We start from the raw sequence: 25,797 nt of genomic DNA, 5'->3' as shown, positions 1-25,797 counted from the left end.
TCTTCTCTGCTGCCTTTCTAGTCTCATAGGAAGTTGCAGGTTTTGAATAGTAAGAAGAGACTGAAAGTGTTTCAACTATTATAGAAATTTAATTCTGAATTTTGATAAATCACACTCAGACTTTTCTATACCAGTTATAATAGATTGCCTAGTTTTATTTTACAGTGAAACTGTTTTTCATTAGACATGTACTTAGAAACTGATTCTGTGTTCAATATACAGTTAAAAGTAAAAAACTAATTGAGACTGAAAGGAATAACTTTAAGATTTATCTGTAAGGATTTTTTTAAATTGACATTTTAAGAGTTTAAAAGCAAATGCTGATTTGCAAAAAAAATTGTTTTAGAAAACCTGTTTTGAAAGGTCAGAATTTTGATAGTTTAAATATAAGCACTTCACTTCTGCAACAAGTAACTGTGAAGAGTACAATTTCTATGATGTTGTGCTTTGATGATTTGTCCAGAAATTTACCACAAAAGCAGAGTTTTTTTTTAAAGAAGATGTTGGGAGTAGGAGTTTATTAATTAATTAATTTATTTTTGGCTGTGTTGGGTCTTCGTTTCTGCGCGAGGGCTTTCTCTAGTTGCGGCAAGCAGGGGCCACTCTTCATCACGGTACGCGGGCCTCTCACTATGGCGGCCTCTCCCATTGCGGAGCACAGGCTCCAGACGCGCAGGCTCAGTAGTTGTGGCTCACGGGCCCAGTTGCTCCGCGGCAAGTGGGATCCTCCCAGACCAGGGCTCGAACCCGCGTCCCCTGCATTAGCAGGCAGATTCTCAACCACTGCACCACCAGGGAAGTCCAAAAGCAGAGTTTTTAAAACTGCATTTTTAATCAGTGGAACTCAGTATATAGTTAGCTTTATTGAAGTTTTCCTTATCTAAACCCAGTAAAACAGATTCCAAACAAACAGTCCAATCAGTGGGTCTTACATTTATTAGTTCAAAATATTTTATCTTATCTAGAATCCACTCATAGAGATATCTGATTGGGATGGTAATTAGGATGATTAAATTCTGGGCCTAATTTTTTGTAAAGACTCCAAAACAAACTAAACTTTATTAAGTACATAAGCTTCTCAATAAGTTACCATTCTCCTTTTTCTCTTTACTTTTTTTCCCTTGAAATGCTAAACTCAATGGCTATGTCTTAAATTGTGTAAAATATTGGTATTAAAGAAGGCTGAAACTTTTTTTTGTTTTTTTTAAATTTATTTACTTTTGGCTGTGTTGGGTCTTCGTTGCTGTGCACGGGCTTTCTCTAGTTGAGGTGAGCAGAGGCTACTCTTTGTTGCAGTGCACGGGCTTCTCATTGTGGTGGCTTCTTGTTGCGGAACATGGGCTCTAGGCACACAGACTTCAGTAGCTGTGGCTCACAGCCTCAGTAGTTGTGGCGCACGGGCTTAGCTGCTCCGCGGCATGTGGGATCTTCCCGGACCAGGGCTCGAACCCGTTTCTCCTGCATTGGTAGGTGGATTCTTAACCACTGTGTCACCAGGCAAGCCCTGAAACTTTTTTTAATGTCACTTAAAAGTTACTCAGAGCACCTGAAAGGAATTGTTTCTATAAAAACATTAAAATATTAGTTATTTGTTAAAGAACAGATAGATTTTTGTTTTTTAGCCTATTATATTTCCTTTTTTAAAGTAAAATATGTCCAGGAGAGTCAAGGAAGTTTTGGCATTTCTAAACCAAAAGAGTTGTTTAGCAATAAGCATATCCCCAAAATATACTAGATTTAGAGTTAACAGTCCATTTTTAGATCAGCTAGATTCCTCGTTAGACAGTGTAAACCGTGACAAATAACTAGAGATCCAGAGCCCCTTTGCTATACCCACAGTCTTGCTTTTCCAGTCTGTAGCACCATTCTTCCAGGAGGTTTGCTCCTAGAACAGGTGACGTGAAGAAGAGAAGTATCAGTATAAACAATTTGAGGGCTAAGCCTTGGAAAGGTAGCAATGGGATAATACATTTCTAAGGGAAACACTTGTATCAGCATCATTTGACCTGCCATGGACATGAGTTTAAAGTGGCTTCCTGGGTTTTCTTTCATTGGCCAGCCCCTTCACTAAAACATGGAAACTCCATTTTTCCCTAGCCTAATGAATCTTCCATCGGCCATATCATCAGTGCCCATTGTCTTACAATTCCTAACAATCTTCATTCTGAATCTGAAGGGAAGAGTCTTTTAACTTAAGGATGCCCAAGAGTGCTTTCTTATGCCTCAGAATTTGAAAGTGCCCTGAAATTTGTTCTTTTTAAAATTCTCTGTACTTTTGTGTGTGTGTGCTATAACATTTTACATGTATTATTCTATGATTAAATTTCAAGTTTACTATAAATGATACCTAAATTCTAAAGAGCCAATTCTAATTATCCCAATATGACCTTAAGAAAAGTAAGGGAATAAACTTTTTATTTGTGTGCTATTTTGTTGGACCGAAGTATTTAAAAAGGTAGAAAGAAGAGACAAAATTCTGAACCTTTCAAAATGGAAAATTAAACTTAAAAGTGTGTTCCTATTACCTATGTTGATACTGTCTTTGCATAAATGAATAAATAGAAATAAAGAAAAAAAATATTTTTTTCAAAAGCGTTTTGACCTACTTATTCATGTCATATTATCTAAAAAGATGGTGGGGGGGCTTCCCTGGTGGCGCAGTGGTTGGGAGTCCGCCTGCCGATGCAGGGGACACGGGTTCGTGCCCCGGTCCGGGAAGATCCCACATGCCACGGAGCGGCTGGGCCCGTGAGCCATGGCCGCTGAGCCTGTGCATCTGGAGCCTGTGCTCCGCAACGGGAGAGGCCACAACAGTGAGAGGCCCGCGTACCGCAAAAAAAAAAAAAAAAAAAAAAAGTGTGTTCCTACTACCTATGTTGATACTGTCTTTGCATAAATGAATAAATAGAAATTAAGAAAAAAAAATTTTTTCAAAAGCATTTTGACCTACTTATTCATGTCATATTATCTTAAAAGATGGTGGGGATTTGGGTGGGGAATATGTGACAAGATTTAGATCCTTGAAGTGTAAGTATTGTTCAGTCTCTTAATCTGGCCAAGTTAGTTTATAAAAGCAAATCTTGCCACACTGAAAAAAAAATAAAGAAAAGGCCAAGGGAATCACGTGAGAGCAGGAGAACCAGGACCCAGCTCCGGCCCTGATGACTCCTGGCTGTCTCCAAGGGCAGGGAGGCGGCGGAGGATGTGTTGTCAGGTGAAAACAGGAGAACATGTTACCACACGGATGTTGTCACACACCTGGGCTTGTGCAGGTCCAGCCGTTCTGGGAGCTCATACAAGATTTAGTGTTGCTTTGGGGAAGCAGAGCTGAGGTTAGAGGTGAGCACAGGAGACGCTTCTCATTGTCCATCTGCCAAGTTTGTCAACTTTAACGTTGTATGTGTTGGCTATTAGTTTCCTGAATCAATAGTGGCCTTAATCTGGAGTAAGATCTCATGTGTCTAATTTCCATTCATCTACTCTTCTCTTTTTCCCCTGCTGCCCACCCCCTGCCTCTCTCTTTTTTCAGCAAGTGCAGTTCGAGCACAAACTATCTGCCGGGCACCATGTTAGACATGATTACACCTAGAGGGGTGTCCGTCCCTCGCTGAGCACGTGCTCTGTTGGGAGAGCTGCACCCCAGCATCTCTTTCCAGAATGTCACAGGGAGTGTCATCCCCCTGTTTTCACGAGAGACCAAGGGCATCCAGAGAACATAGTGATGAACTGGGCAGGGAGAGATGGGGGTGCTCAGAACATTAGGAAGCGTTTTCATAAAGGAAGTGAAATTTATGCTGAGACTTGCCAGATGAGAACATTTCAAAGATAAAAGAGAGATGAAGAATGAGCCACTAGATGACCATCCAGGGGGTGTTCTGTGAGAGGCCTGAATGCTGAGTGGAGGGTGATGTGAGGGGCAGGACGCGGGGGTGGGAAAGCAGGCTGGGCCTCGGGGGAGGAACCTCTGTGCTCCGTGTGGCCACGAGAGTGACAAGTTAGGCGTCACCTGGGCAAAGAGGCACGGTTCAGAATCAGCACCCTGGGCTCCTGTGTCCTATGTAACGGTCCTTGAATGTGAAAATATTCAGAAGTACTGAAGCTGTGGGGAAAGACACAAAAAGGCTTTTTACCAGAGGGAGAAAAAAAAAAAAACCTTTCTGATTGCCTGCTCTGACTCTCAAATGTTCAGGGAAAGCCCAGAAAAGACCTCAGGGAAAAAATTCTTTTCCCTTTTTTTTCTGGTCACTTTATTCCCTCTCATCACAGGCAATCAGGAAGCTGAGGAACCCTCTGGAAAGGGCTGGGTTACGGTTCTCCTTAATGGTAGGATGGGATGCTTTTCTCCCACGGGACTGCTATCGCACTGCCACCCAACCCTGCTCTGCTGCACCCTCATGTGCACGCGCAGAAGCTCTAACATTCAGATTCCTGGCCCCGGACCCCCATCCGAGCCCTTAACGAGGTCTGTGCTGGGGTCCAGGAATCCACAGTTAACACCAGCTCCTCAGATGATTTGCTCCCAAGAGTCTCCTGTGGAAAAACACCCAGACCTGGCGGAAGGTGGGAGGTTCCCGAACAGGGGTTGTAGAGAAGCTGTCTGGGGCTGTGGGGAGGGGAGGCATGGGGACGCCACTCCTGACACTCAGGGGCTGCGGGCTTTGTGGCTCCACGATGGCCAAGCTGTGCTGGGTGGCCGGGCCGGGTGACGCCAGGTCAGGGGAAGCGGCTGCAGGAGCCGTGGACCCTGGTCTGGGGAAGACAGAGGAAGGCTGCCAGTCTAGGTTATCTAAAGGTCACGGGGGGCGGGGAGGAGACTGGTCATAAATGTCCCCAGTCCTAACGCACGCGCATGCCAACAACATGCCAACAAAACAGACGGGAGGCGGAGTAATTGCATGCTCGTACAGAATTCACGCGATTACACCTAGAGCATTCACAACGTGCTATCTCTGGGAAAAAAAGTCTTCACCAACTTTTCAAACCCCTAACGACACAGGTTCGTAAACAGTATGCACTCCTTCTACCTGAGAAATCAGACAGCTTTGGAAGTAGTCTCCCCTCCCACAAGGTCAGTGGAAGCTATTTTACAATTTTTCCACTTTTCAAGCCCAACCCGACCCCACAGACTGCCTGACCAGACTCTCCCCCCAGATCCACAGTCGGAGGGGAGGCCTGGTTCCCAGCTCTGCATGACAAAGGGCAGCTGCCCTTCCTCCCTGCAACTAATAGGTCCCTTGAAAAACGTCTCCCAATCCACATTCACCACTAGCTAATTGCTCAATTATTTTATTTCCCCAACAAAACTCTTCAGTCCGCCTGGAATCCACATTGCAGGACTAGGAGGCTGTGTCCAGAAAGCCTCAGGAGTCTGGGGGACTTGCCCTCTGTCTGTCTGCCTCCCCGGCCTCCCCTGCCCAGCCCAGACTCGACCCTGGCTTGACTGAGTCCCCAGCTTGCCTGGGGCTTATGGATGCTCCCAGCCAGCTTCAGGGGGTCCTGCAGGACCACGTGCTGGAAATAGTTTGAAGGTGTGGAAAGATTTGGGGCTGGGAATCGGAACACCTGGCTTTATGCAGGCATCCATCATTACCTGTGTGAGCTTGGAGATGCTGTCACCTCTCTGGGCCTCAGTTTCCTTAGCTCTAAAAACCAGGGGGCAAGAGAATGGGTGGGGTGGTCCACTTCAGCCTTAAGCCCTCTGATTCTAAAAGTAGCCAGGAAAAGGCCGGGGATGGGGCACCTTGCTGGACAAATCCTCTGAGGGTGACAGATGCTGCCAGGCTCTCGCGCCTTAAGGGAGATTGGGAAGGATTCTCAGTTTCCAAACCGTGGACCATCTACCCAGGCACCAGTGGCCCTAGGAGCTCCCTGAGCACCGGACCCCAGAAGCCCATCCACGAAGGCAGGACTGGTCCTGGTCAGTTCCAGTTCCCATGAAGGACTCAGTCTAGAGTCGGCTCCGTGCTGGGAGGCCAGCCCAGGAGCCCAGTGAGACACCTGGGAAAGGCAGAGAATCCGGCAGAGGAGGGTGCTTCCACTTTACTTTCTTATCTGAAAAACTAAGTTTCAGTTTAACTGGTCAGTTACCCCAGGTGCAGAAGCAGCTTCTGACCAGGGGGACTCCCAGAGGTCCTCAGCCCTGAGGCATCTCCTCGGCGCACTGGCTCTCAGGGAGCTGCAGCACAGGGGCCCCGCAAGGCCTCATCATGAGCTTCCAGCCCCGGGGAGCTCCGGGGGGTCTAGATGTTGGGGGCCTGGAGAGGGGGCCTCGGCTTGCAAGGGCAGCCTGGGTGTTATATCCTTGGCACCACCCTGGCCAGTGATAAGCCACATCTCTTCCTCTCACCCAGCAGCAAGGGTGGTGGACTACTGCATATTTATGGAACAACTTCCAGGGACTGAGGGCCACAAGTCCTGGGTCTCCTGTAAATGTGACACTTCTGCACCTTTTGGCCTGACTTAAGGCCCAAATGTTTGCATCAAGTAAGTCCTTTCCTTGCTAATCACTTGCAAAGAAAGGCAACAGCTCTCCTTTTGAAGAAGGCTACACTTTTCACAGGGAGAGCAGGAGGGCCCCCTCAGGCCGGACCCAGAGGTGGCGCCTTATATTTCAGGGGGTGTCAGAACAACGTGATATATGAACTCCAAGATGGGATTTGAATTCTGCCTTGTGAATTACACAAATGCTGAGGAAACAGAGGTGCAAGAGAAGGAAAGGGGAGCAGAGAAGCAGTAAAGGTCATGATTGTGTTGCCCCCTGAGAGGCTCCCAGCCCTCCCCCATCCATTACCCTTCCCACCCCGTTCAACTATCAGGATCTCTGTATTTCCTCTTACCTTGTCCTGTGAGCATGTTTGACAGAATCCTTGTTTCCTTCCCTTCAAATAACCCGCGCTCTGCCACTTACTAGCTGTATGCCCTTGGGCAAGTCAGGTACCCAGTTTTATGCCTCAGTTTCTTCATCTATAAAATGGGAACAATCATGGCAAATTGTGAGGATAAAGAGTTAATGTATATGAAACACTCAGAACAGTGTGCAGCCCATAAACAATATTAGCCATTATGATTATTATCAGCGTTATTATTATTTCTCCCCTTCCTCGAATTCAAAGCCCCCCCCACCTTACTACTAAAACCCAAGCAAATGCACCGCGCAGGTATATGCATACGTCTATCTATCTATCTCTATATATGTACGCACATAGGCGTATGGTGCAATCTGTGCTCTCATCCATGGGGAATTCCGCCCTCGAGCACCAGAAGGTCCTCTCGTCCTCTGCCTGGGACATGTGAGGAGAACAGAGGCAGGGGGTTGGCGTGAGAGACCTGTCAGTGACACAGCATACCCACAGAGGAGGCCAGAGTGCCCCCTGCTGGGAAAGGGCTCAGGGGTGCTCCCTGCGCACTGGGCCCCTCGGCCCCCAACCGCCGTCCTCTTCCACCGTCATTGCTCACCTCCCACGTGACAGGACAGGGGGAGGTGAGGCTGTCTCCTTTCGGGAAAGGCTTCCTCCTGCGCATACTCAAATCCCCTGTGCCAGGAGGGGCGTCGGGGACTTGCTGAGCGAGCGCAGGCAGGTTCCTTCGCCGCGCAGTGTTCTGACTTCGCATCTGGAAGATCTGCAGATGCTGACACCTGCCTCCTAGGGCTGTTATGAATACACGTCCAGGACCCAGAACACTGCCTGGCACAGAGCGACACTCAGGAAATGACTGCTCTTCTTGTCATCGTCATTTTTAGAAAGGTGCCCCCGAGACTGCAAGAGCAGGCAGATGGAACCAGAGCAAACCCTCTAGGGTGCTCACTACACCAGGCACTGCACCCAGCGTCTTATGCGTGTAATCCACTCAATCTTCACACTGGCCCGTGAAGTAGACCTGTCATCGCCCCCTCCTTCAGAGGAGAAACTGAGACGCTGAGAAGTTAGGGGACTTGTTAGCAGGCCAAATAGCCAGCGAGCAGCAGGCCCCCTGCTTGAGCCCAGCCAGCTGCAGATGTGTGTTCGAGGAGGCACTGGGGGCTCCCACCCACGTGACTCTGGGCAGCTCCGTTGTTCTGAATCCGGGCATGACCTGGGCTCAGACTGCGCTGCTGCTGTGAGCCCGCGGCCGGCTCACCGTGCAGAGGGCTGGCTCTCCAGGAGGATGCTGCACCTGAGGGCTCCCTCACTGCAGTCCTGTGGTTGCACAGACATGTGCAGAAATCGCTTCTCCTGGGACTGGCAGAGAGCCGAGCTGCCAGCTTCCCTGTCCTGATAGCGTCTAGCTTCCTTCTGTCACGGGGAGGACGGGGTCACCTGAGGGACTGTGGAGATGAGCGGGAGGGGGCTTGCAGGGACTGGAGAATGGAGGGAGGCGACTCAAGGGGCTTCTGTGAAAGTGCCCTGAACGGGGCCTGGACCAGAACAGGCAGGAGTGCAGAACACTTTCCCTCCTTCCTCTCAGTGAGCAAACCTAGACCCAGACTGGCCTGCAGGAAAGAGATTTAAGCAGCCGGCTAGTGGGACGCTCGTTTCCACAGAATAGGCTCACTTTTTCATAGACTAGGACTGAGGTGGGGTCAGGCAAATTCAATAGGCACTAAAATTATTATTGAGCTGCCAGACAGCAGCGGTCAGAGGCCCCAGGCCCGTGTGGCATCCAGACAGCCCTTTGTGCCCTTTCTAGACAGCCCCCTCCTCGGGTCTCAGGGACCTGTCTGGCCGCTGAACTCCCAGGAGGTCCGAGGGGTGTGACCTCCCTCCCTCCCGGGCTCCCTCCCTCCCACCACCCAGGCCCAGCCCAGGCCTGGCTATAAAGCTGGCCCAGCCTGGCCCTCAGCACACCCAGCTGGGACCCTCCCGGAGCCTCGTCCGGGGACACGTCCGCTCTGCCCCTGCGTCTCCCGAGCAGCACCATGCGGCCCCTCTGGCTCTGCTGGGCGCTCTGGGCGCTGCCCCTGGCCGGCCCCGGGGCGGCCCTGACCGAGGAGCGGGTCCTGGGCAGCCTGCTGCGGCAGCTGCGCCTCAGCGAGGCTCCCGTCCTGGACGGGGCTGATGTGGAGAGGCTGATCATCCCTGCCCACGTGAGGGCCCAGTACGTGGCCCTGCTGCAGCGCAGCCACGGGGCCCGCTCCCGGGGGAAGAGGTTCAGCCAGAACTTCCGAGGTGAGGCCCTCCCTCCCTGCTGCAGCCTGGTCCTCGCGGGGTGGGGGTGGGGGGCTGCTCTGGGGAGGCGGTCTGGGGGCGCAGGGTCCACAGGGCGATGAGGAGGGACCATGGACTGTGAGGAAGGCTGGGCCCGGGCCCCTGGTCTCTGTCTGCACTGAGGGCCCCCCTGCTCGGGGCCAGGAGGAGCTGGGCCAAAGCTAAGGCATCAGAGAAGATGAGGATGGAGAAGAGAAAGCAGAGCCAATGGGAGCGTGTGGGTGTGGCGAGAACCCTGGCACAGTCTCAGGGAGAGGCGTAGAGTCAGGGCTTCCGGGGTACCGTTTTCACATTGCCACCAGTAGCCTGACCTTGAGCAAATGGTTTTTCTTGTTTGTTTGTTTTTGCGGTATGCGGGCCTCTCACTGTTGTGGCCCCTCCCGTTGAGGAGCATAGGCTCCGGACGCGCAGGCTCAGCGGCCATGGCTCACGGGCCCAGCCGCTCCGCGGCATGTGGGATCTTCCCGGACCGGGGCACGAAGCCGTGTCCCCCGCATCGGCAGGCGGACTCTCAACCACTGCGCCACCAGGGAAGCCCGAGCAAATGGTTTTAGAATCATCTTTTTGCTTCTCTGTTTGTTCCTCCGGAGCACTGGTGTGACTGTAGCTGACCCATCTCCCGGCGCTGTGAATATTAAAGTGCGTTATTGTGGATGAAAAGGTGTCGGGACAACACTGTAGCGTAACGCCGAGCTATTCAGCTGTCAGGGATGCAGCCATCCTGAGTCCTATTCAGCCTCTTACCTCCCTGGGCCTGGACTCACCTCCTCAGTGCCCAGCGCTAGACCCAAGGCCAGGTGCCCCCAGGGGAGGATTCTGATCGTCAGCATCTCAGCTGAGGTAGGCCTGTCAGCCCTGCCAGCCTTCCTGCTGGGCGGAGATTGTTACAAACAAGGCCCAGACACATAGGGGAATTTTCAGGTGACTGAGCTTGGCCCAGGGAGACAGAACAGGGGCTGGTCTCTCCCTGCCTGGCCACCGCCTCAGTGGCCCTGCCACCCTCAGAGCTCCCCTGGTGCCCGGAGGGGCCCCGCTGACCCCGCTCGTGTCCCCAGAGGTGGCCGGCAGGTTCCTGGTGTCCGAGGTCTCCTCGCACCTGCTGGTGTTCGACATGGAGCAGCGGCTGCCGCCCCACAGCGAGCTGGTGCAGGCCGTGCTGCGCCTCTTCCAGGAGCCGGTTCCCAAGGCCGCGCTCCGCAGCCACGAGCGGCTCTTCCCGCGCAGCGACCGCGCCCGAGTCACCGTCCAGTGGCTGCACGTCCGCGATGACGGTTCCAACCGCACCTCCCTCATCGACTCCAGGTGGGGAGGTGGCGGCTGGGGTGTGGGGCGGGGGATGAGGAGGGGTGCCCTGGGGGAGGAGGGGCGGCGCGGGGGGCCCCTGGGGGGGAGGGGAGGGGGAGGAGAAGGGTGGGAGAGGGCCCCCCCCCCGGGGCCACCCCAGCCGTCCCAGTCCCCACCCCTCAGCGCGGGCCCGTGTCTCCGTGTGGTGTCGCAGGCTGGTGTCCATCCACGAGAGCGGCTGGAAGGCCTTGGACGTGACGGATGCCGTGAACTTCTGGCAGCAGCTGCGCCGGCCCCGGCAGTCCCTGCTGCTGCAGGTGTCGGTGCAGCGGGAGCACCTGGGCCCGCTGGCCTCCAGCGCCCACACGCTGGTCCGCTTCGCCTCGCAGGGGCCTTCGGGCGCCGGGCAGCGGGAGCCCCAGCTGGAGCTGCACACCCTGGACCTCAGGGATTACGGGTAGGTGCAGGGCCAGGACTCTAGTAGACTGGGTGGTCCAGGCCCACTGTGGCGGGGACAAGCTGGGGGGCAGATGCAGATAGCCCCAGGATGCAACTGATTCCCCACTACATGTTAAGAGTTTCTAATGGTAGGAATTTTTATTATTCAAATATTTTATTGAAAATATCTTCAGGGAATTCCCTGGCATCCCAGTGGTTAGAACTCCTCGCTTTCACTGTGGGCGGGGGGTGAGGGGGGTGCAGGTTTAGTCCCTGGTCAGGGAGCTAAGATCCCGTAAGCCAACCAACTGGCAAAAAGAAAACAAACAAAACCAAAAACTGAAAACCAAAACCCAAAAAACTTCAGGTATTTTCAACGAGCTTTATGTTGTCATTGATACGTATACATTATTGTAATCATCTGTTTTCACTCCACCCTCTTCCCTGATTAATTCTTTGAAAAATATTAGCATTAGCGGTTACTAGGGTTAAACAGCTTTCCTCTGGCATTGGTGAATTCTTTCTTCTTGGGACAAGTTAGCTATTTGGAGTGGATGGAGCTGTGTAGTAGGGTGATTAATAACAGGGCTTTGGAATCGTACAGCCTGGGTCCATGTAGCTTTGCCTTCTACTGCTGCAGGAACTCTGGCATGTCAGTTAACACCTTTGGGTCTCTGTGTCCTCATGTGTAATGGGAATGATACTGGAACCTCTTCAAGGTTCATCTGAGGATGAAATGCAAGTATCATCTGAGATAATATATGTAAAGTACTTAGTTCAGTGCCTAGCATAATAGGAAACCTTTAGTGAACAGTAACTGATTTATAATTTATGTTTTGGATGTGTTTATTCATTCACCACTTATCACAAATAGCCAGCATTTTGAACATAACAAGAGATGGACCATAAATCTCCCTCCAGATGCCCCACGAAGCCCCGCCCTGGGCTCCCTGACCTCTGCCCTCCCAGCTGACCTCTGCCCTCCCAGCTGACCTCTGACTCTGCCTCTCCTTGCCCCCCACAGAGCTCAGGGAAACTGTGATCCTAAGGCACCAGCGACCGAGGGCACCCGCTGCTGCCGCCGGGAGGTGTACATTGACCTGCAGGGGATGAAGTGGGCTGAGAACTGGGTCCTGGAGCCCCCAGGCTTCCTGGCCTATGAGTGTGTGGGCACCTGCCAGCAGCCCCCAGAGCCCCTGACCTTCAAGTGGCCATTTCTGGGGCCGAGACAGTGCATCGCCTCAGAGACGACCTCGCTGCCCATGATTGTCAGCATCCCGGAGGGAGGCAAGCCCAGGCCCCAGGTGGTCAGCTTGCCCAACATGAGGGTGCAGAAGTGCAGCTGTGCCTCGGATGGGGCGCCTGTACCGAGGAAGCTGGAGCCGTAGGTGTGGGGTGCAGCCATGGAGGCTCTGACTAGACACGTGCACAAAGCAGGTCTTAACATAGGTCTTAATTTTCTACTTAGCAAGTTACCCCTGCCCCAGCTGAGTGCCCCTATTTTACCTGTCTCATGTGTTCTTCCATTTCTTGCTCTCCTGTCCGTCACCCACCCTAAGCACTTACATGAGTAATTAATGCAACCCGATTGCGGAGCTGTAGAGGGAAATCCCAGCCTACTTGTTAAAGGATATAGCTGAGCAGGGACAGATTGTCGGCTAGGAGCTTCTGTTCTCTAGCAGATTCTCAACCGAGTATGGGACAACAGACCCCACAATGAGAAGTGGGAAAACCGACTGATTTACTCTATTAGATGATGAATTAAAACAAAACAAAAAATCCCTCTGTTTCCCCTAGGTAGGGAGGAGGTCTAAAAAGAAGCCCCATTCACCAAAATGTTGATCCACTCTGGGCTTTTGTACATATACTTGGGTCCCCAGTCCCCTGAGAGAGTGCTAGAAGGGAGGATGAAGGGCTTTAGGCTAGGGACAGTGGACAGGGTATCAGGACACCTGGTTTCTGGATCTAATAGGGCCATAAACTGTGACCTCAAACAAATGCAGACACCATTGGGCCACCATTTCCTTTTAAAAAGGAGGATTTGGGATTCAGCTCTAGGACTTCATTGCCCTGGGGATCAGACAGCTCTAAACTCACCCACTCCTCTGCTCCTCCAGAGACAGAGCATTGCCTGTGCATACGTAGGTTATTTCCCCCACTATTTTAGAGAACTTATCACCAGAACCCACATGTATTTACGTGTTTGTTTCTTTTAACTTAGCAAAAAGAAAACAATCGAATGTAGATAATCTGCTGAAATAAAAGTGATGTTTCACTCTGTGTCTCTGTATTTAATTTGTAGTGTCCTTGACGTAGGAGAGAGGGAGCAATAATGGGGAATGAGAGCAACATAAGGATCTGAAGAATGGGCGTGACCAAGGTCCCCCAACCCCTAGGTGGCGCTGAAGACTGTAATAACGGTTTAGATTCTGCTTTTATTTGTAATATTTATATCCCTCCAACTCTCATTCCAAAAATAGTATTGTAAACAATTATTGTATTAGTGGTTCTGGGGACAGGGAAGGCAAGCGAATGTTTACTGAGCATTCACTCTGAACCTGGGACCTATGCTAGGCAACCTCATACACATTATACGACTTAATTCTTGCAACTACTTCTTGAGGTAGGTATTATTATTCCCATTTTTCAGATGAAGAAATCAAGGCTGAGGCAATGCAAATCTATGGGGTAGAGCTCAGCATGCCCCATGCTCTGCTGATGACACAGGCATTAGTTAACATGTCATTTGGAAGCTGCCACATCTGGCAACTCCCCTACATTTACCTTTCCCGCTCAATGGGGTTTCCTCATGCCTGACTTATTGAAGTTCATGGATTTTCTATTTTGGTGTACAAAGCTAATTAATAGCAACTGAATAACAAAGGGGAAAAGGAGCTAGTCTGTGGACAGCCAGGACTTGAGGACTTGGCAAGAATATTGTTGGAGATGGGGAGAGAAGATTTGTCTCTGACTTGTAAATGGCTATCTTACCTCTATAAGACATCAAAATGAAGAACTGCCACTTGGCATGTTGTGAGTACCAGGGCATACAGTCGCTTTCTCTACAAGAAGGTTATCGAAATCATCTAAAGAATTCTACCAGCTTCTCAGTGACGTATCTGTGGCTCTAAATGGTCTGTGGACTCCCAACCAGTCACATGCAATCAGTGGCAAGGATGGGCCTGCTCACATCAGCCCATGTGAGCTAAAAATACCTAGGAAATCGGCTTCATTTCAAAAAGTAAGGATGTGCTCATCAGCACAGGGAGACAATGTGGTAGACAAAATGTTCTCCCCAAATACGTCCATGCCCCCCAATCCTTAGAAACTGTATGTTCTGATACATGGCAAAGGGACTTCGCAAATGTAATTAAGTTTACAGACCTTAAAATAGGGAGATTGGGGCTTCCCTGGTGGCGCAGTTGTTGAGAGTCCTATGCAGGGGACACGGGTTCGTACCCCAGTCTGGGAAGATCCCACATGCCGCGGAGCGGCTGGGCCCGTGAGCCATGGCCGCTGAGCCTGCGCGTCCGGAGCCTGTGCTCCGCAACGGGAGAGGCCACAGCAGTGAGAGGCCCGCGTAGCGCAAGAAAAAATAATAATTAAAAAAAAAATAAGAGGGAGATTGGTTTGCATTATGCAGGTGCACCCGATCTGATCACATGAAAGCAGAGAACTCTCTCCAGCTGGAGGCAGGAGAGATGAGGCAGAAGCGGAGGTCAAAGCGATTCAAAGCTTAAGAAGGACTCAATCCGCCATGCTGGTTTGAAGATGAAAAGGACCATGAGCCAGGGAACGTGAGTAACTTCTAGAAGGTGAGAATGACTCCCAGCTGACAGCCAGCAAGGAAAAGGGACCTCAGTCCTACAGCCACATGGAACCAAATTCTTCCAACAACCTGAATGAGACTGGACGCCGATTTCCCCCCAGAACCTCCAGATAAAAACCGAGATCAGTTGACACCTTGATTCGGCGCACAGAAGCCAGTTGGGCCCACTCAGATTTCTGACCCACAGAATGTGAGATAACTAATCCGTTTTGTTTTAAGCTGCTAACTTTGTGGTGAATTCTTACGGCAGCAGCAGAAAACTAATACAGACAGTGAACCAAATCCCATTAGAAGTGAGCTGTAATTACAATTTTTTTCCACTGAATAAAGTAACAACATTACAGCTAATTTTGAATGAATTGAAAACTACCCATAATCCCACCATCCTAAAACAAAATTGTTTCGGTTTTTGAATCTCCTGTTCATACACAACCTGACCTGTTTACATACAACAGGAGTACGTACCTGTTTTAAAAAATCAAGGTTAAGGGAATTCTCTAGCGGTCCAGTGGTTAGGACTCAGCGCTCTCACTGCCAAGGGCTCCAGGTTCGATCCCTGGTCGGGGAAAAAGCCTGATCCCGCAAGCCGCGTGGCATAGCCAAAAAAAAAAAAGAAAAAGAAAAATCAAGGTTAAGGTGTGCCTTACCACATATGAAAAAGAGGTGTACAGTCATATTCCAAAAGAGTCACATTGATTCTCTTTAGGTGGTGGGATTAAAGGCAGTGTTCATTTTTCCATTTGATCTAATTTCTAATTGTTCTACAGTAAACATGGATTATTGGTATAAGAACAACAACAACGAGGGAAGAGATATGGGAACATATGTATATGTATAGCTGATTCACTTTGTTATAAAGCAGAAACTAACACACCATTGTAAAGTAATTATACCCCAATAAAGATGTTAAAAAAAAAAAAAAAAAAAGAACAACAACAACAAGGCAAATATGCATGCAAAGTGTGACTCCCTGGAGATTCCTATATCGGGAAGGAGTCAAGGGGACCTGCCATTTGACTGGCTGGGAGCAGCTCAGGATTCGCCCTCATTCCCTGAATCATCTCCATTCTTAGGAAGATGAGCCTGCTATCCAGAGACAGACCAGGAAGGATGTTCTGAAAGCCTTGAGAGTGAAGAACCTGGACAAGTGAAAGCAGAAATGAAGCACTGTCCACTTTGTTGGGACAGCTGGAGGTGAAGAGGGGGCAGGACCGTGGGGTTGGGGGTGAGAAGGGAGGAAGGGCAGGAACAGCTCAACCCGTCTGACTGGTGGATGCGAGGATCAGAGGAGAGGAGTGAGGTGGGCAGTCCTGGAAGCTTAGTGAACTCCCCGTTTTCTCTCTGGACTTCTCTGTCTGTTCAGATGGAGTAAAGTGATAGAGTAGGCACCCAAGAAGGCAGGTGGCAGAGAAGGAGAGTATATGTCCATGGCAGGATGGCAGCACCAGGCTTCCTGAGGGTATGTCCTAAGTGGCCGCTGTGCAGACGAAATGAGCCTTTAGAATCAGCAAGGTCATTACAAGAAAATGAAATGGGACTGCCTACAATTAAAATGTATATTTAAAACTTCGTACGCATAAACTTTAAACTTTGGGGAAAAAAAAGATCACAAAGTACCACTAAAAATAGCCAGTTTTGGGCTTCCCTGGTGGCGCAGTGGTTGGGGGTCCGCCTGCCGATGCAGGGACATGGGTTCATGCCCTGGTCCGGGAGGATCCCACATGCCGCGGAGCGGCTGGGCCCGTGAGCCATGGCTGCTGAGTCTGCGCGTCCGGAGCCTGTGCTCTGCAACGGGAGAGGCCACAACAGTGAGAGGCCCGCATACCGCAAAAAAAAAAAAAAAAAAAAGAGCCAGTTTCTGGTCAGGAGTTCACATGTTCAAGCTTAGTCAGGAGGACCAAGTGCTCTGGCTGCTTCCTGTCTTACGTGGCCTGCCCTGGCTGGGAATCAAGCCAGCACTGGGGGCCACCAACTCGGCCTCCTTTCCCAGGCTCTCCAGTCCTCCTCATATTTCACCTCCACTCCTGGAAGCTGAGGCAGGAGTTACCAAGGCAATCAGGTAAGGGATGGATGTGTAAGGGGACTGACAGGTGTGAGATACTGGTGTCTCCTACACCTCACCCCACTCCAACACACACACACTCACGCGCACACACACACTCGGCGCACAACCTTTTGTACTGCAGGCCAGAACCAGATGGCCAGGGGGCCCTGCAGCCTCCCAGTGGACCGTGGGGAACCCGAGCATCCCTCAGAAGCACAGGCACCGTTAGGAAGTTCTGGTTCCAGTCCCCAAGGTCCTCGTGATGTAGGTGTTCCTTCTGGTTAGTGAGCTCCTCGGCACCTTTCCTAAGGGCTGTGTCATAAGTCCCCCTCTTCCTTCAGCTAGTGTGAGCTGTAGGGTTTCTGGTGTCAGAGCCCACGCTGGTGACAACTAGGCGGGGCTGCAACATGGCCACTACGGGAAGCATTTAAGGCTTCTATACACAGAACCACGAGATCTCACTTTCAGGGATCCAAGCTAAGGAAATAGTCAAAGAGTTAGGCAAAGACTTTCTCACAGTAGTATGAACAATAAATTTAAAAATTGATGTAGGTTTTATGAAGATAAGGACTTTTGTCTGTTTTGTTCGTGGCTGGATCCCCAGAAACTGGCTCAATAAATATATATTGAATGAATGAATAAACCTAATGCTGATCTTTGAGAGCATGGCTAAATTAGTACAGTGCATCCATTTAATGGAAGGCTAAGTAGTCACTAAAATCTTGTTTTAAATAACTTTTCAGTGACATTGGAAAATATTGTATATCTAGTATAGAAATTTCAAAACTACATGTATATCATTTATTTCCAACGATGGAAAAGGTATGTATGCATACAAAATAATGTGTAAGGAAACACACAAAAAATGTCTGCAGAAAATGATCCTTAGGAAGTGTGGCTATGGGTGATTTTGACTTTTCCTTTTTTCGTATTTTCTAAATTTTTTCTCAATATACATGTATTACTTTCCTAATCAGAGAAAGTTATAGAAATGTAATTTTGCTTCACAGTAAATATTTGGTCCTCACTTTTCAAAAATAAATTAATTTTTGGCTGCATTGGGTTTTCTTTGCTGCCAAAGGAAGGGGGGTACTACTCTTCATTGCAGTGCACGAGCTTCTCATTGCTGTGGCTTCAGTAGTTGTGACACGCGGGCTCAGCAGTCGTGGCCCGCGGGCTCTAGGCGCGCGGCTTCAATAGTTGTGGCACACCAGCTTAGTTACTCCGCGGCATGTGGGCATGTGGGATCTTCCAGGACCAGGGATCCAACCGGTGTCCCCTGCATTGTCCGGTGGATTCTTAACCACTGCAACACCAGGTAAGTCCCTGGTCCTCACTTTTAAGGGTCCAGAAACTCAAGAACCAGGGACTTGTCCTCCTGGACGTGATCAACTGGAGGAACATTGCAGAAAGCCTGGGGGTGGGGTGTGGATTATACGGAAAGGCCTGTAGAAAAACTGATAGAGGCGGTGGTGAACCAACTGTCTCTCCTGCTGTGAGACGCCTCCCTCTTGAGATGCCATCTCCTTCCTCTGTCACCTGTCCCCCGTAGTACTTATATTTACTACTGATGAAAACGTAAACATCACATTTGTGGAGCGTTTTAAAGCAAGTGGCGGTGGTCGGGGTTACTTTAGTCAGGCTCTAAGGAGCCCATCATTTCCTAAACAGAGGAACTGACCCTATTCGCAATCTAGTTAATAAGACCAATCGCGTGAACCACGCAAGTTCAAGTGAGTAACCGCGGCTCCCCCGCTGCCTCCCCGCGCGGGCCGGGAGGGAGCGGGCGGCAGCCGGGGGCCTCCCAGCTCCAACGCGGGCGCACCGAGGCGCCTGGCTCGGAGCCCACAGGTCCCCAAGCTCCTGTCTGAAGCCCGCCAAGAGCGTCACATTCGTCCCCTCAAATCAGCAACCTGGAGAGCTCCTCTTGCCCTCGAGGTGCGGCTCATGGCCAGCACCAAGGATACATTAGCCAGACCTCTGACCGGCCTCAGCGCTGAGCCCCACGCGGCTTCCAACAGCTGGGCTCTCCGGCCCCCAGGGCTGGGGCCCACACGAGGCGGAAATCCCGGCTTCACGCGCCGCGTCCGAGATTCCACCCGCCAATCCCGTGCTCAGGAGGCGGGCACATGGCCTCGTCCCGGCCAAGGATTGGTCGCCCTGGAGGGGCGGGGACACTTGGGCTTCTGCGGCGCAGTCGGTGAGTGTGAATGAGGAGGGGTGGCGGGATCCGGCCCGGAAGCTGCGGGCCGCTCCCGGGATTCGGCTCCGGGGCTCTGCGCCCGCTGGGCCCTCCATTCTCCACTCTTCTTTTAGGGCACCTTTGAGCCGACTTCTGCGGCGGCCCGGCAGACGCAGAGCCTGGAACCATGAGCGTGGGCTTCATCGGCGCTGGCCAGCTGGCCTGTGCCCTGGCGCGGGGCTTCACGGCCGCAGGTAAGCGCCTGGAGGCGGGAGGCGGATGTGCGGACGGTTCCTAGCCTACCCTGTGAACCGCCCTCCACCCCACGAACGTGAATGAATGAAGAAAGGGGAATTTGTGTCTGCTGGGGGAGAGGAAACTCCTCTTAAGCAGCGAGAGAGTCATGCCCGCATAAGGGATTGAGCGGGGAGAAGGACACTAGCAGCCGTCTCCACAACGGTCAGAACGTCGTGGGTTTTGACTCTGCTTTCCCAGGGAAAGCATGGGAACCGGGTGGGGCATGATCCCCAGTTGAAAAGCCCTGTCTTCTCCAGGCATCCTGTCGGCTCACAAGATAATAGCCAGCTCCCCGGACATGGACCTGCCCACAGTGTCCGCGCTCAGGGTAGGTGGGGCAGGGGGGTAACTTGGGAAGAGGGTGAAGGCCCAGAAGAAGGATGGCCTGATGAGCTGAGCCCCTGTGCTGGTCCATGGTCGGCGCTGACCTACCCACCAGGAGCATAATCCTCCACCTTCCATGGGGCAGCTCAGGGTGGTGGGAGCACCCAGGCAGACAGACTTGGGTTCTAATCCAGATACTGGGGTGGTTAGAAGGTTAGTTGAGGTTTTATGTATGGAAAGCACCTGGCGCATAGTAGGTATCCAATAAAATACTCACTTTTCTTCATCCACTGGCTAAGTGGCCTTACGGTCCTCGGCTACTCTGAGACTCAGTTTCCTCATTTATAAAATGGAGACCACAATAGCCACTTAGCTGAATTATTCTGAGGCATAAAAGAGCGTGTTGGGAAAGAACCTGGCAGGTTAGTTGTTCCTCTGTCTAAAAAAAGAATATCCCAAGTCTTCACCCCAAACTTGAGCAGTGTGGGAGAGGATGTCTAATGAGGCGGGCGACAGGCAGTGTCTGTGCCTGGGATGGCTGACGTTACCAGCACTGGAGGGCCCTGTTTCTCCGTATGGAGTCTTAGAGAGATGGGTATCCTCCAGCCCACCCCTGGACCACACAGAGACTGCACTCTGATGAACAAGTGTCTGGAGTTGGAATACTGCCTCGCTTCCGACCATTGGGCACTACTAGCATTTCACCTTTCCCTTTGCCACTTTCCAGCCATGGAGACTTCTTACCTGGCAGAGGGGTGCCTTGGGTTCCAGAGAAGTGGGGATGGGGTTTTTCCTGGTTGCCATGGGGAAGCTTGTCCGCATCCAGCACCTATGCTCACTTGCCCGGTAGCAACATTGGAAAACTTTGTGCCGGTGGCGGTAGGGGCAGACCCTGAGGGGCTGGGGCAGGGAATTCCAGGCTTGTTGCAGGGTTCGGCTGCTCCTTGGGAGTTCCTGGGCCTAGTGAGGCTGCACACTGTGAGCCCAGTGGTCTCCTCCCGCAGAAGATGGGTGTGAACCTGACCCGGAGTAATAAGGAGACAGTGAGGCACAGTGACGTCCTGTTCCTAGCCGTGAAGCCACACATCATCCCCTTCATCCTGGACGAGATCGGGGCCGACGTTCAGACCAGGCACATTGTGGTCTCCTGCGCGGCAGGTGTCACCATCAGCTCTGTCGAGAAGGTGCCCATCTCAGCCCTGGCAGTCCTGTGTGAGGGGAGGAGGGGTGGGTGCTAGTGGGACTGGCCACTCACTCGGCCCTCTGCCTTAACCCCAGAAGCTGATGGCATTCCAACCGGCCCCCAAGGTGATCCGCTGCATGACCAACACGCCCGTGTTGGTGCGAGAGGGCGCGACAGTGTACGCCACGGGCACCCATGCCTTGGTGGAGGATGGGCAGCTCCTGGAGCAGCTCATGAGCAGCGTGGGCTTCTGCACTGAGGTGGAGGAGGACCTGATTGACGCTGTCACAGGGCTCAGCGGCAGCGGGCCTGCCTATGTGAGGCCCTCATATACTTACGCAGCCTTCCGGGGACCCAGGGACGCAAGATGGGCTGGCAGGCGGGCCTGGGCTGGGGGTGTCACCCACCTCTTGGGCAAGGCAGGCTGGTGGAGGAGGTCAACCCTTGGAGCTAGTTCCAGTCATCAGGAAAAGTAGACCCTAGGGGGTGCCCCTGAGTGCCTGCTGCCCCAGGGCTCAGTGAGTGTCTCCACAGGCGTTCATGGCCCTGGACGCGTTGGCCGACGGTGGGGTGAAGATGGGCCTGCCGAGGCGCCTGGCTGTCCGACTGGGGGCCCAGGCCTTGCTGGTCAGTATCTTCCACCTGCGTGTTCTGGACCACAGTGTGGGGATGGGGTTCTTAGGGGTCACTGGGCCGGGGCACGGCTTGGTTGGGAAGCTGGGATAAGGATTGGGGAGGAGCAGTGGGTGTGGAGAAGCTCATCTCAAGGGGCACCAGCAGTTTTCTGCTCTAATGCTTCCCTCCTGCCCTAGGGGGCTGCCAAGATGCTGCTGGACTCAGAGCAGCACCCGGGCCAGCTCAAGGACAATGTCTGCTCCCCTGGGGGGGCCACCATCCACGCCCTGCACGTCCTAGAGAGCGGGGGCTTCCGCTCCCTGCTCATCAACGCAGTTGAGGCCTCCTGCATCCAAACACGGTGGGTCTCTCTCCTCCTCTGCCCAGGCCCTCTACTCCCAGCCAGCCCCAGTATGGGCTGCACACCGTCTTGCAGAATCTGCCCTCTTTGGTCCCATTACCAATGCTGGAGTCTGTGCTCTGTTTTGTTTTGTTTTTAATTTATTATTATTTTTTAATTTATTATTTTTTTTTAATTTAAAATTTTTTTTTAAACTTATTTATTTTTATGTGCTCTGTTAATAACCACGATTTATTAGACTTTGTTAGGTAAGGGTTTGTAGGCCTTCATTTAATTCTCACACAGTTCTGATAGCTGGCGTTAGCTTGATTTACAGATGAGGAAGTCGAGGCTTAGAGATACAGCTCTCCCAAGGTCAAACAGCTAGTAAGTGATGGAGGCAGGATTCGACCTCAAGTCTTTGACCTCCAGTTCTGTGATTTTTCCACACTCTCTCTCCCCATCTGATCACAGATAACACTTAAAGCTCTACATCTATGTAGTAACCCCTACTTAGTTAAATAGCACTTCTAGGAAGCTTAGGGGAGTTTTTGGTTTGGGGTTCTAAGTTTGGCTGGTACCAAGTCAACAAGGGTTGGGGGTTAAGTGAATGGGGAAGCCTCATGCAGCTCTGGCTCCTCCTTCAACCTCTTGGGGCTTTGTCTGCAGAGAGCTGCAGTCCATGGCCGACCAAGAAAAGATCTCCCCAGCTGCCCTCAAGAAGACCCTCCTGGACAGAGTGAAGCTGGACTCCCGCACAGTGACCTCACTGACCCCCTCCAGCTCAGGGAAGCTCCTCACGAGAAGCCCAGTCCCAGGAGGCAAAAGAGACTAAGGCAGCCTCGATCTGCCCTTCTCTCTGTGACCGGAGCCCTCGGATGAGGGACGCTGTGCAGTGCAGGGGTAGGCTCAGTCAGTCTTCAGGTCCTTGTGATAAAATCTCCTCAAGTCTGTTCAGACCAAGCAGCACTAGTTTCCCCTCCTGTCTCTGGTTAGAAGGTGCTCTGAAGGGGTGGTGGATGCTGGAAACCAGATGCGGCCCTGCACACCTCACACGGTTACGGGAGAGAGAGGCTGGGACTCCAGTCAGAGCCCCAGCTCCATAGGGAGGTCTGGAGACCTTCAGCTGATGACCCCTTCAACTGGGGTCCTCCGGCTGGAGCCCAATGCAGGGTCAGTTTGTTGCCAAGTCAAGGAGGTAAGAGGTACAAAACATGACAAGAGCTTTTCTCTTTGAATCGGTAAATGGAAAAGAAGAGAGTGACTTAGAATGATCACAGTTAATCAGAAATGCACCTATTAGACTGTTCTATTTAACTCTTGCTTCCGAGGTATACCATTGAAAGTGTGTTATTCAGTGCTGCTAAGCTTAGCTGCTTTAATAAAGCTTTATTTTTTATTACCCTGCTTTTCTTATGCTTTATCTTAAGTCATCATTCTAGAGAACTCGAGGCCCTCTCCAGGTGCTCCAGCTTCGGGAGAGTACTGCCTAAAGGCAAGAAGTAGGGATGAGAGGAAATAAGGGGCCAGGCCCTGAGAGCTGTAATGACACCTTGCTCCAGCCCGGCCCCTAGGGTCAGGGTCAGGGTTAGGAGATTGTGTTCTAGGATGGGCCAAAGCTCAGGGCAAGGAAGAGCCAAGTGGCCTTGGTGGGGGGCTGGCCGCAGCCCAGCCACAAAGGAGGAAGCTGCCTGCTTGTAGTGGGCCGGGCGCTACATCGGATCCAGACAGGTGCCCTCCGAGGGAGGAACTATTCTTTTTCTGACTTTATAGAGGATGCCGAGGCCTGAAGGGGATAAGCAGCTTACTCCAGTTGAGTTGTTCATCAGTCGTGGGGCCGTCTACACAGCCGGACTGAGCCCGGAGGTTCCCCCTGCAGGCCGTGTCCCTGGTGCTTGCCCCCACCAGCTCCTGCCTGTGGCACTGGCTTCAACATCAGCTCTGAGTTCACATCTTAGTGCCCACCGCTTTCAACTAGGCGACCTTGGAGAAGGTACTGAATATCTTGGACCTCAAGGTTTCATCCCTAGAAATATGGAGGTCATGCTTCATCAAAAGGTTCTGGTGGGTATGAAATGAGATCGTGTGGAGTTGCTCAGCAGAACATCTAGAACATGTGGACCCTTGTGCCAGTGGAGCTCATCCTTCACCTTCCCCTGAGGAGGGAGGGCAGCTGGGCCCCAACTCCAGCATATTCCTAGGGGGCCAAAGTGACAACGAGTACGACAATACTAAAAGCTGTCATCTTTAAGCCCTCATTATATGGCAGCCCCTTTGCAAACCCTCTACATAAAGTCTCATGGCCTTAGGAGCTGGGTATAATTAAGAGTAAGAGGTGAAGTAAGTGGCCCAAAAAGATGATAGACATTTCACCAAAGAAGATTTACAAATGGCAAATGAGATGCTCGACATCATTAGTTATGAGGGAAATGCAAACCAAAACCCGGTGAGATACCACTTCACACCCACTAGTGTGACTTCTAGTTAAAAATAAAAAGGATAATAACGAATGTTGCAAGGATGTGGAGAAGTTAGAACCCTTGTGTATTGCTGGTAGGGGTGTAAAATGGTGCAGCAACTCTGGAAAACAGTCTGGTAGTTCTTCAAAAGGTTAAACAGAGTTGCCGTATGACCAGGCAGTTCTACTTGTAGACACCTACCCGAGAGAGAGAAGAACAGATGTCCACACAAAAACTTGCTCATGATTCTTTGTGGCAGCATTACGCAAAATAGCCAAGAAGTGAAAACAACCCAAATGCTGAAAAACTGGTGAAGGGATAAAATGTGTTATACCCACACAATGGATATGATGTCAGTAATAAAAGGGAAGTAGTGACACATGGTACAACGTACGAACCCCAAAAACATCATGTTAAGTTAAGGAGGTTGCTTGCAGAAGGCCACAAATGATATGATTTCATTTACATGAAATGTCCAGAACATGCAACTCTACGGAGGTAGACTGGTTGCCTAGGGCTGGGGTGGGAATGGGACAAGGACAGGGCTTCTGGAGTGAAGAAGTGATTTAAAATCAGATTATGGCAATGGCTGCACAGCTCTGGACATAGTTATTGAATCGTAAACTTAAAAGTGCATGAATTTTAGGATATGTAAGTTACACTTCATAAAACTTAAAAAAAAGGGGCTTCCCTGATGGTGCAGTGGTTGAGAATCTGCCTGCCAATGCAGGGGACATGGGTTCGAACCCTGGTCTGGGAAGATCCCACATGCCGCGGAGTAACTGGGCCCATGAGCCACAACTACTGAGCCTGCGCGTCGGGAGCCTGTGCTCCGCAACGAGAGGCCGCGATAGTGAGAGGCCCACGCACCGCGATGAAGAGTGGCGTCTGCTTGCCGCAACTAGAGAAAGCCCTCGCACAGAAACGAAGACCCAACACAGCAAAAATAAATAAATAAATAAATTTATTTAAAAAAAAAAAACTTAAAAAAAAAGGAAATAGGCAGTTCCCTTGTGGCATAGTGGTTAGGATTCTGGGCTTTCACTGCTGTGGCCCGAGTTCAGTCCCTGGTTTAATTAGCTAGGAAGTGGTACCAGGACTCAAATCCAAGTCTGATACCAAATTCTGTCCTTTGTGCACCTAGCCTGCTGGCAAACTGTCTTAGGTGACAGGAGACTGCCCTTCATCTCCTCTCCTCCGCCCCCCCTGCAAGGCCACCTCCTTCCCAGGCCTAAATCCACCAACATACATTTACTGAGGACCTACTAACTGCTAGGCCCTGGCTCATGCTTTGGTGTGTAGGGTCCACCTGGCTCAGGTGAGTCCACCTGCTCAGAACCCCCTGCCCTTTGCTTCTGAGCTTTGACCAGGTGTGGTCAGGACTAGATTTCACCCAAGGTGGCTGTGGCCCCAGGCCTCCAGGGCGTAGGCGAAGAGGGCCACCCCTTGGAAACCAGTTCCGGTCGCCTTTCTGCGGGGCCTCAGGCTGGCCCCTCTCAGCTGCCCGCCTCCTCACAGGGCTGATGGGTGCGGGGGCTGGAGCTGCAGAGGACACCCTGGACAGAGGGTCTAGAGGCTGGGGCCCGAGCCACCAGGAAAGCCCGTGAATGCCTCCTG

The 25,797-nt window shown here is 51.4% G+C and overlaps 2 protein-coding genes across 4 annotated transcripts; both read left to right on the top strand.

The window, feature by feature from the left end:
* Window positions 1-8,896: 8,896 nt before the first annotated feature.
* On the top strand, window positions 8,897-12,295 carry LOC101327238 (left-right determination factor 2-like). Its single transcript, XM_033847541.1, has 4 exons — window positions 8,897-9,146; window positions 10,241-10,487; window positions 10,684-10,926; window positions 11,932-12,295. Exons 1-4 carry the CDS (start codon window positions 8,897-8,899, stop codon window positions 12,293-12,295), a joined length of 1,104 nt encoding a protein of 367 aa, XP_033703432.1.
* A 6,685-nt stretch (window positions 12,296-18,980) lies between these two features.
* On the top strand, window positions 18,981-23,123 carry PYCR2 (pyrroline-5-carboxylate reductase 2). 3 transcript variants are annotated; one of them, XM_019920580.2, is made up of 7 exons: window positions 18,981-19,216; window positions 19,517-19,587; window positions 20,588-20,767; window positions 20,862-21,083; window positions 21,301-21,393; window positions 21,591-21,742; window positions 22,391-23,123. In XM_019920580.2, exons 1-7 carry the CDS (start codon window positions 19,150-19,152, stop codon window positions 22,554-22,556), a joined length of 951 nt encoding a protein of 316 aa, XP_019776139.1. In that variant the 5' UTR covers window positions 18,981-19,149; the 3' UTR covers window positions 22,557-23,123. The 3 variants fall into 3 exon arrangements, with proteins under 3 accessions (XP_019776139.1, XP_073657099.1, XP_004325368.1); XM_004325320.4 differs by having other exon boundaries at window positions 18,983-19,216; window positions 21,579-21,742; XM_073800998.1 differs by lacking the exon at window positions 19,517-19,587 and having other exon boundaries at window positions 18,982-19,216; window positions 21,579-21,742.
* Window positions 23,124-25,797: the final 2,674 nt, after the last annotated feature.

The sequence above is a fragment of the Tursiops truncatus genome, chromosome 1 (genome assembly GCF_011762595.2).
Source record: "Tursiops truncatus isolate mTurTru1 chromosome 1, mTurTru1.mat.Y, whole genome shotgun sequence".
Lineage (NCBI taxonomy): Eukaryota > Metazoa > Chordata > Mammalia > Artiodactyla > Delphinidae > Tursiops > Tursiops truncatus.
This window is presented reverse-complemented; position numbering and strand designations above follow the sequence as displayed.